Source organism: Salmo trutta, chromosome 36 (assembly GCF_901001165.1).
Source record: "Salmo trutta chromosome 36, fSalTru1.1, whole genome shotgun sequence".
Lineage (NCBI taxonomy): Eukaryota > Metazoa > Chordata > Actinopteri > Salmoniformes > Salmonidae > Salmo > Salmo trutta.
Genome location: NC_042992.1, coordinates 14,775,752 through 14,785,773, shown reverse-complemented (window position 1 = coordinate 14,785,773; position 10,022 = coordinate 14,775,752). Strand labels below are relative to the sequence as shown.

The 10,022-nt window shown below is 41.8% G+C and overlaps 2 protein-coding genes across 5 annotated transcripts; both read right to left on the bottom strand.

Annotated features, from left to right (window-relative positions):
• Positions 1-915: 915 nt before the first annotated feature.
• Positions 916-2,964, bottom strand: LOC115175508 (cytochrome b-c1 complex subunit 7). Its single transcript, XM_029734784.1, has 4 exons — positions 2,881-2,964; positions 2,132-2,200; positions 1,834-2,000; positions 916-1,111 (listed from the first exon to the last, which is right to left on the bottom strand). Exons 1-4 carry the CDS (start codon positions 2,948-2,950, stop codon positions 1,034-1,036), a joined length of 384 nt encoding a protein of 127 aa, XP_029590644.1. The 5' UTR covers positions 2,951-2,964; the 3' UTR covers positions 916-1,033.
• Positions 916-9,993, bottom strand: mterf3 (mitochondrial transcription termination factor 3). Of its 4 annotated transcripts, XM_029734783.1 has the most exons (11): positions 9,940-9,993; positions 6,257-6,631; positions 6,026-6,178; positions 5,583-5,772; positions 4,871-5,018; positions 4,621-4,692; positions 4,361-4,522; positions 2,881-3,476; positions 2,132-2,200; positions 1,834-2,000; positions 916-1,111 (listed from the first exon to the last, which is right to left on the bottom strand). In XM_029734783.1, exons 2-8 carry the CDS (start codon positions 6,621-6,623, stop codon positions 3,282-3,284), a joined length of 1,287 nt encoding a protein of 428 aa, XP_029590643.1. In that variant the 5' UTR covers positions 6,624-6,631; positions 9,940-9,993; the 3' UTR covers positions 916-1,111; positions 1,834-2,000; positions 2,132-2,200; positions 2,881-3,281. The 4 variants fall into 4 exon arrangements, with proteins under 4 accessions (XP_029590643.1, XP_029590640.1, XP_029590641.1 ...); XM_029734780.1 differs by having other exon boundaries at positions 6,026-6,631; XM_029734781.1 differs by having other exon boundaries at positions 6,026-6,631; positions 9,860-9,946.
• Positions 9,994-10,022: the final 29 nt, after the last annotated feature.

The following is a 10,022-nucleotide window of genomic DNA, read 5'->3' as shown; positions in this document are numbered from 1 at the left end:
GGAGAGGGAGAGAAATGTGTGTATTTAGTGTGCCCAAGAGAGCAGGGGACAGATGGTAAAAACTTCAAGGGGTTCCTAACCTTGAGGGAAAGGAACAGGCAGAGCTGGATAGTGATAAAGTGTGGGAATGCAGTTCACCAACAGTTTGTGTGTAAATGCATGTGCGTAAGGAACAAACTATATAATGATGTTTTGTTATCTTGACCTCAATGTTCTCATGAATAAAGCCGAATGAACCTTTTGCAGAAAGCTGAGTCTTTGCCTAATTATTTAACCCATTGTCTTACGAACCTTGGGAATTAGTCAAGGCTTATTAATTGTTGATTATTATCATTAAGATATAAAATTCCTTTATCAGCGGGAAAGAGGGTTGATAGAACAAGGGTGTATCTTTCTCAATCGTCTATTGTGGTTTGCAACACTTCATTTCCACTTATCCAAAGACATCTGAGAAATTAGTGCAAATAAAAGAGACAACTTTAGCCTAGTGGGTTGCTTAGGCCTTGAGAAAATGTGTTTTATATCCATATGTACTGATTCATAAGTACTTGCAACAGATTGACAAATGTATTGCCCCATTATCACAGGATTTCTTTTAACATGCAACTGCTGTTCGATTAGTTTAGTCAATTGTTATTTGTCTTCCATTCATGAGTGGCAGAGTAATGCATTCTATATAAGAATAGTACTACTTGTATACCAAAAACGTATTTACATGTATATATTCTGGTTTTGATGTTTATTGTATATTATGACAATGGAATAAATTCAATTTTACAAAAGTGTAAAATGTGGGATTAATGTGGATTCACTATAAATAAACATTGCTGTGGGGATCAACATCCTGGTTCACATCTTAACCCAAAAGCTATTTTACAAATCTTGCAATGTTTCATAACTCTCCACACTTGTACATCTTTTCCAAAAATGTATTTTTAATAAGCAGTCTTCCCACAGGGTACACTTTGAAATATTACAGAGGACAACCATTCACCAGACCAAAGAGAAGGAACATCAGGCCTCCACGTCCATCTCATTTCTTCGACCACTCCTCAACCTCTTTCCTCTCACGGATGACCTCTTTCAGGTAAGGCTCCAGGTAATGTACGTCCTATAGAAAAAAGGTCAAACACAAACAAAACATTAGTTCTGTCATCTTTCGTCCAACTCTACCTGATGTGGTTTTTAGTATGTCATTTTTCAACATTAAACAGCTTTATAGGCATCTCCCAACTCAACTATTGCCCAATTCCAATCTGACCTTTAGTCTCTACTCCTACTTGCTTCATAATCTAATACTTCATAATCATAATTATCCTACTCCATTGATTGTTCAATTAGTTTAGCACTATCAATATAACAATATCTCCACCTTAGCCTAAGAGGCTAGACTTTGCCCTTCATTCCAAAGTTACACTATAACCCTCAACTCCGAACCTCGAAGCCAGTTCCATTGCGTTTAATTGTTCCCCTCTAATCAGGGACTGATTCAGACCCGGGACACCAGGTGGGTGCAGTTAATTATCAGGTAGAACAGAAAACTCCAGGCCTCGTAGAGTAAGAGTTGAATACCTCGTCACTATAACATCAACTGCTATGAAACTTTGGACATATCTTCCATTTCCCCAGTGGCATCTCAAAGCCATTTCTGTACAAACTAATGTGTGAGACTATATGCACTGTACCTCAGACCTGGGTTCAAATATTATTTGAATTATTTCAAATACTTCAGCGTTTGCGCTAGCCTGCTTGGAGTGCCAGATGAGTGGAGTTTGCAGTTTTAGGACTTTTTATTAGTCCATTAAACGACATTTGAGCCCAGGTCTGCTGTACCTCCTCGTATTGAGTCCGCTGTTCCTTGGGCAGAACCGCCTGCTTCATGGAGAGGTCCAGGGCTCTCTTGAGCCTGAACATCCTGTCGTTGTACACTTTCTCTGGGAGCCTCCGCAGGGCCTCTTTTACGTCGCTATCCTCATGGATTGTGTCATCACGCATCAGACCTGGAACCAAAAATATCCACAAGGCGAGATCTAACTGAAGATTCTAGATGTTTAAGACTGAGTGAATTAATTAGTCTTAAGACTCCGAGATGGCCCCAAATAGAATAAAAAACAAGACTCCCAAGAGTTACCAATTTTGTTGAATCCAGCAGCATTGTAGTACCATTTACGAAAGCTGACCAGGAGTCTGCCGGTAGTTGCTGTGGGGGAGACCAGAAGAGTAATTTGCTTGTCAACAAGATTGTTCACTAAAACAGCTTAAAATCCAGTTGCAATCACTGCAGCACAAAAGCAACGAGACAACCAATAATGTTATCCATGAATCTAAAAAGACACTGGAGTGGATCGACTAGAAATGAGTGAACTATAGAAGTAGGGACTAGAGGGAGGATTTGACAGTATTATTTGGGCGAACCTTGTAGTGCACTCAAACTGAAAATATTACAAATGTGCTGGATAAGTGGATAGATTGCTAGATCACATGACCTACATATTACTATCTAGGTGGGAACTGCTAACGTTTGATGCTGTTAGATAATCAAGCTGCACTGGCGTGGCGTTTGAAGGTTGACCAGACCATAGAATATTAACTGTTATAGTACTGTTTTACCTTAACCATTAGCCAACTGGCATACATTTAATTTAAAAGCGCAATGTCACTGGCACGAACCAGATTTCCTTAATTTGCCATAGCTAGCTAACATACTTCATGCCATTCGCGGACACAGGACGACAGTCCTTAAAAACATGGACTTGAACACAAACACTCCTCATCGTCTTGGTGTTTTCACAAATCAATATCCCCTATACTCAACATCTGCAATGTATCATCTCGATTTACGGGTAAAGAAATGCTTAAAGGACTGGTGATTTTATTTACCTGGTGCCCTCGACGCCATGTTGTTGTCTAAAAAAAAAGTTGAGTGGAATTGTGGGTAAAATGACGTCATGAGAAAGAGGTCATCCGCGGTTGCGCAAATCTGCACAAAATGTAAGAATTTAATCACACGAATTGAAATTATCCTCGCTATTTTTCCATTTATATGACTACATGTTAGTCCTTATGAAGAAGGCTAGCTACATTTATCAAAGGCCCAGTTCAGTTTCATCCAAAATCTCAATGTCGAAATGTGGCCCTCTTCTGGTACATCTTGGTACAAACATGCTCATCGGCTCATTCAACCAGTTCAATAGTTAACAGCAATATTTAATTGTAGAATATCTTCAACATATTTATTCACATAATAACACACATATACAGAAACTGTAGTGTTTTATCAATTACATTGTCTTCTGAAACAGTTCAAAATCCTTTAGTGTGGCTGATGCAACTTCAGCGCAGAAGGCCTCATCTGGCAGGGAGACTAGCTTGTCCAGACAGATGTAGTTAGGCTTGGCAGGGTCATACTGAGCCTTATCCAGGTATTGCAGGAACAGGTGTCTCTCTTTGATACGAAGGTACCTTGCATTCAGGACCTGTAGAGAGGACAGACAACAGGTGATGGCAAGTCTAACTGAATCTGTGACATGTCTAAAGACAATTCACTGGTAATGTACTGTGTCCCATCAGCTCAACAAAACCAAATGTTTTTAGCCACAACTCAGTCTTTTGCCGTGACCCAGTAGGGGTTACCCACCGTGACCCATAAGTGGTTCCTGATCCATCACTTGGTAAATACTACCCCACCCAATTCATAGACGCGAACTACCTTAAACGCCTATTGACGATAGTATCTTCTGGCCGGGGGAGTTTTGTTACGAGCCCGGATGTTTCTCTAAACGTGAACACGCATCGCTTGCGGTATGGTTTTGGAAACATAATGAACAAATCTTTTATATCAGCGAGAAACAATAAAATAAACAAATAGTTGAATTACTACACACCTTTATAGGGTTAGTGTTCCCACACGGCCATATTTACATGTTACAGCGCTTGTTTACAGAAAACAGACTGAAGACAGTGTGGACTAGCTGTGCTAATTGGCTATCTGCGTTTCCAAACTCTAGTGTGTAAATGGAAGACGGACGCCAAAAATGTATTGTCACTGAAAAATACTGTTGGATGCAACTGTGCTAAGTGTACAGTAAGTATATTTACTATTTGTGAAATTACTTCGATGTGATATGAAAGTACAGGGCTTTTTGTTTGTAGAACTGTACAGCAATTGAGAATCGATTCATGTTAAGATGGAGTATTTGGCTGTTTCGGCTTCCAGAGCTTAAACGCCTTTAAACAGAACATGAACCATAAGGAGTAAATTATTGTGCTAGGTAAACACTAACATGTCCAGATCATGTATTATCTGCGAGTATCCACTATCCAAAGATGGATAATTCAGGACTGGTAGTTTATAGCTTACCTGTGGGAACTTTACAATCAGGTCATGGGGTATGTTCATCGTGTTGTGGGTGTAGTCAAATATCTGGGTCAGTTTCCTCTTGTTAGCAGTAAGAACTTTGGGGATTACAGTGACAATGTGCTGGAGCTCATTTTCACGAAACCCCATCTCCAGTTTGCATATCTAGGATGAAAAAGACAGATTCTGAGAATTAATCCTATTTTTCTCTCCAAGAATTAAGACATATCACAGTTACCGTTTAATAGCGTTTGTTTTCATACCTTAAGATTCTCCTTAACTGGCTCCAAGCTCCCACACAAAAGTCTGGGATGGCGAGCCACAACATCCCGTGTCTGAAAGATACAAATGTATGGGTAAAATAATCTTGCATTATCTTACTGTCTGTAATTTGGGGTGTGAATAATGTTCTATGACAAATTTAGTGGGACATAATGTGACCAATTGCTGTTGTTCTTGGGTCAATCCTTACACAACTTTTACATTTAATTGTTTACTGAATTCAGACCTGACCTTCTGAGCACTAAGGCCTAACTGCTGTTGGTAGAATCCAAGGCGGTTGTCCATCCTCTTCACACTGAAGTTCAGCAGGTACGGAGCTCTGGACACCATGGAGGCCACAGACTCAGCGCTGAACTTCTTGGACCTAAGATATGCCACCCTAATGTGAAAGAGAGATTATTACCTTATTTTATACTACAGATTATTTGTAAATAATGTAACAATGAAATGTATCACCTGTCATAGTCCTATAAGAACTGAAGCTGACAGACAAGAGATAACACAGGTATGGAAGCACCAAGTTTACTCTCTGTCCCTAAGATAGTGTGGTGAATATTATAAAATAAGGATTTTCTGGAGTCCAAGTCAAACTAAGATTCCTTATTTCTGAGCTCAGAGGGAACAGAGTTACACAGCTCAGTGTGCACAGTCTGAATTCCGAAGCATTGGGTGATAAGCACATATCTTTATAGTTTCCTGTTCTTGGGTGGGACTTTAAGTTATCCTTTCATCTCTACAAGGACACAGGAGCAAGCTGGTTTGCAACACATAATTATTCAGAAGAACAGTAGATTATAATAGGACAGTTTCACAAGGTTAGTTACATACCCAGTTACGTGGACACACAATTTAAAAAGGTCCATTACAATAGTCAACCCTATGTGTTGCTGACTGTAGAAAATGCAACCTGCCAATACAACAACCATCCCCTCAACTCTGGTACCTGGCCTGCAGGTTCTCCAGGCTCTCTGTGAGGATGAAGGGGTTGTGGCTGATCAGATAGCCCAGGCGAGAATCCTCCACTCCCAGCTGCTTCAGGAAGACCAGCCGTGGGGTCACGTCTGTCTGGAAGTCTAGCCTCAGCAACATGGAACCCACGTTAGGCCTCTGCTCAAGTTTCCATAGCTGAACACCTGATGAGGGAAAAGAAGTGTTAAAACCAGGGTCACATTCATTAGTGCACAGCGTATCAAAATGCTCTGTAGTGGAAATCAAAAGCAAGTGTTTATTTTTGGGCTGTGGTAATCCCTCCCCATTTACTTCAGTTTGGTGCCTAGTGAATACGATCCAGAGACATAGATATACATGACATCTATTGCTCTTCTACACTAGACAGCGAGGGAGTAATGGCTAATCAGATACAAACCCTACATGGACCCAACCTACCTAGCTGTACAAGCTTGCCGAGCGTCTCTGACTCGTTGACATAGTCTTTGAGGGAGATGGAGACAGGAGGCAGGGCAGCTGGGATGTCCATACAAACTGCCTCCTCATGACTGATCTCCTCTAATGCAGAGTGGCCTGGGGCATCATCCAAATCTGGAGAGGACAAAAATATTAGGTAGAAATGACCACTGTGTGTGTGTGTGTGTGTGTGTACAGGGGTGGCATTAGTACCTAAAGCTGTCTGCCACTCCTTCAGAAGCATCCCTCCATCTATGAGTTGATGGGAGAGAGGATTCTGATATGACACCATATCAGTCCCAGGTAACTCATCAGTATTCCTGTGTTTCGTTTGAGATGGTTGGACCTTAGCATGAGATTCACAGTAACTCCGCACTCCTAGATTCCACCTCTGTCGCGTCTGAGATGGATTCGGACTTCTCTGGAGCACGGAGGGCAAGACTGGAACAATGAAAGAATTCCAGAGGGCTGCAGGCCAATGCTGAGCATCTGTGGAATACTGAAGGGTGATGATACCCACAATCCTTGACCTCAGTAAACTGGTACATCTCTGACAAAGCTGGATACAGGTTAAAGCCATGTAGAAATCTGTGATAAAAACACAGGACATTGTGACATGAACAGGACATTGTACATTGAACGTAACTGGAACACACCATCATGCAAGTACTTTAGCCACTGCTATGAATTTTTAATTGAGCTTGAATGATGGGGATTGGTGTTGAGTAAAGAAGCAAGCAATAGATTATAAACAATGAATAAGGGGCTAGCCAGCAGATTCGACCCACTTGCTTACAACTGCACTACGGTCAGACAGCCTACCCTGTGTATATTAAGACACTGCGGAGCCAGCGCAAGATATGGCTCAGTAAACATTCCTCAATTCAGGGATGAGAAATGAGTTCTAATCCGAATTATTGTTACACCGAGAATATGGAACGACTACTAAAGGGGAACTGACAGAGTTTTAGCAACATGGAATCTTATTAAAATCTGTTCATATAAACCCCCAGGAAGAATATGACACCTTTATTAAACATTTTATGAAAAAGCGAGCACTTAGGTAGTCATTTTCACATTTTCATAAATTCATAGAATTTTTGAGATTGACCTATAAGGCATTTGTGAAAATTCGATTGCAATATAGAATGGGAAAGCGGCTGTGCGTTTGGACAATTGATACACGCTGCAGTAAATAAACATCTGTCTTGTCCGGAATCTACGCAGACCGGTGTGGCATAGACAATCAGAGCTATAGTAGGCCTATATGCAAATAAGCCATTTGCCACACTGCCATCATTCACTTTTGTATGGACCTCGCTTTATGCACGGGGGCATTGTCATGCTGAAACAGGAAAGGGCCTTCCCAAAACTGTTGCCACAAAGTTGGAAGCACAGAATAGTCTAGAATGTCATTGTATAATGTAGCGTTAAGATTTCCCATCACTGGAACTAAGGGGCCTAGCCCGAACCATAAAAACAGCCCCAGAACATTATTCCTCCTCCACCAAACTTTACAGCTGGCATTATGCATTCGGGGAGGTAGAGTTCTCCTGGCATCCGCAAAACCTAGATTTCTTTGTTGGACTGCCAGATGGTGAAGTGTGATTCATCACTCCAGAGATCTTAGGCTTGGCCTAAGATCTAGATCTTAGGCCTAGATGCTCGGCCACGGAAACCCATTTCATGAAGCTCCCGACGAACAGTTTGTGCTGGCGTTGCTTCCAGATGCAGTTTGGAACTCGATAGTGAGTGTTGCTACACGCTTCAGCACTCGGCGGCCCGGTTTTGTGAGCTTGTGTGGCCTAGGACGTTGCGGCTGAGCCGGTGTCGCTCTTAGACATTTCCACTTCACAATAACAGCACTTACAGTTGACCGGGGAAGCTCTAGCAGGGCAGACATTCGACCAACTGACTATGTCGGTGCCACATTGAAAGTCCTTCATTTGGCCATTCTACGGCCAATGTTTTACTTTGGAGATTGCATGGTGGTGTGCTCGATTTTATACACCCATCAGCAATGGGTGTGGCTGAAATAGCCAAATCCAATCATTTGAAGGAGTGTCTCCTTGTTCACCCATGACTGCAGGGCCAAGCACGACTCCAACATCATCATTAAGTTTGCTGACGACACAACAGTGGTAGGTCTGATTACCGACAACGATGAGACAGCCTATAGAGAGGTCAGAGACCTGGCAGTGCGGTTCCAGTACAACAACCTCTCCCTCAACGTGATCAAGACAAAGGAGCTGATTGTTGATTACATGAAAAGGAGGGCCGAACATGCCCCCATTCACATCGACGGGGTTATAGTGGAACGGGTTGAGAGTTTCAAGTTCCATGGTGTCCACATCCCCAACAAACTATTATGGTCCAAACACACCAAGACAATCGTGAAGAGGGCACAACAATACCTTTTACCCCTCAGGAGACTGTAAATATTTGGCATGGGTCCCCAGGTCCTTAAAAAGTTCTGCACCATTGAGAGTATCCTGCCCGGTTGCATCACCGCCTGGTATGGCAACTGCTCGACATCCGACCGTAAGGCGCTACAGAGGGTAGTGCGTACAGCTCAGTACATCACTGGGGCTAAGCTTCCTGCCATCCAGGACCTATATACCAGGCGGTGTCAGCGGAAGGCCCAAAAAACAGTCAAGACTCCAGTCACCCAAGTCATAGACTGTTCTCTCTGCTACCCCACCGCAAGTGGTACCAGAGCACCAAGTCTAGGTTCAAAAGGCTCCTTAACAGCTTCTACCCGCAAGCCATAAGACTGCTGAACAATTAATCAAATGGCCACCCGGACTATTGACCACCATCCCCCCTTTGTTTTTACACTGCTGCTACTCACTGTTTTATCTATGCATAGTCACTTTACCCCTACCTACGTCTACAAATTACCTCGGTACCGGTACCCCCTATTTATAGTATATAGCCTCGTTATTGTGTTACTTTTTTACTTCAGTTTATTTAGTAAATATTTTCTTAACTCCATTTCTTGAACTGCATTGTTGGTTAAGGGCTCGTAAGTAAGCATTTCACAGAAAGGTATACAACCGTTGTATTCAGCAAATGTGGCAAATAAAATTGTATTTGATCCGTCTATTCTGCCAACAATGCCTTACTGTACAATATGGAATTTTTAGGCAAATATAACTTATTTAAAAAAAAAATTACTTGTATAGAGTTGGTTTTGAAGCATAAACTGGGAATTTCATATTTCATTATTGATATGATTGTTTGTTTCATATCTGTAGTTAAAACGCTGTCAGTTCCACTTTAAGTAATCTGCTAAATGATTTAAATGTAAATGTAATGTAAATGTAACTGCCATTTTAGTCTTCATTCTATCTATCAGTAGCAACAGCATCCATTATGGGATGGTATATGGTGTTGAACAACAAAGGAGCTGATTGACTGACACTGTCATTCCAAAATGGCTGCTGTGGCTTTTGCTACCAAGCATGAGGATGAAAATGACAGTTTTCTTTCAAAACTAGCAGTTGTTCAATCTTCTCAGTGTAACAGTTGGGATAATTCGGAATATAACGCATTTCTCATCCCTGGATTGAGGTATGTTTTCTGAGCCATATCTCGCGCTGGTTCCGCTATGTCTTAATATACACATCAATGTTGTCAGACCCTAGTGCAGCTGTAAGCAAGCAGGTCGGATCTGCTGGCTAAAAGAGGGCATGTCTCGTTGAAGCAGCAATGGCTAGCTAGATTGCGTAGAACAATCATACGGGGTAGCCAGCCAGCGGATAGCAAAAACCAGTATTTCTAGTACAAAATTGTTGACATCATACAATAACTTACAAAAATATGGGTCAAAACATGAATATGTCCCCTGAACAGGCGTAAAAACAACAAGATAGCGCCAAAGTCAATCTACTCACGTGTGCACTCAAACCGAAGGATTACGGAAGTGTCCCTATTTTGGCTGTACCAAAATAGGAATACAGCAAGGCAATGAGGCAGC

Bases quoted from the DNA above. Each gene is read 5' to 3' on its own strand.
- mterf3 (XM_029734780.1), bottom strand. From the start codon at position 6,623: ATGGCTTTAACCTGTATCCAGCTTTGTCAGAGATGTACCAGTTTACTG. The intron at 5,019-5,582 runs GTACCAGAGTTG...CTTTCACATTAG, and splicing joins CTGGAGAACCTGCAGGCCAG to GGTGGCATATCTTAGGTCCA. The intron at 3,477-4,360 runs GTAAGCTATAAA...TCCTCTCTACAG, and splicing joins TGATTGTAAAGTTCCCACAG to GTCCTGAATGCAAGGTACCT.
- LOC115175508 (XM_029734784.1), bottom strand. From the start codon at position 2,950: ATGACGTCATTTTACCCACAATTCCACTCAACTTTTTTTTTAGACAAC. The intron at 2,001-2,131 runs GTAACTCTTGGG...TTTTGGTTCCAG, and splicing joins TGCTGGATTCAACAAAATTG to GTCTGATGCGTGATGACACA. The intron at 1,112-1,833 runs GTACAGCAGACC...TTTTTTCTATAG, and splicing joins AGCGGACTCAATACGAGGAG to GACGTACATTACCTGGAGCC.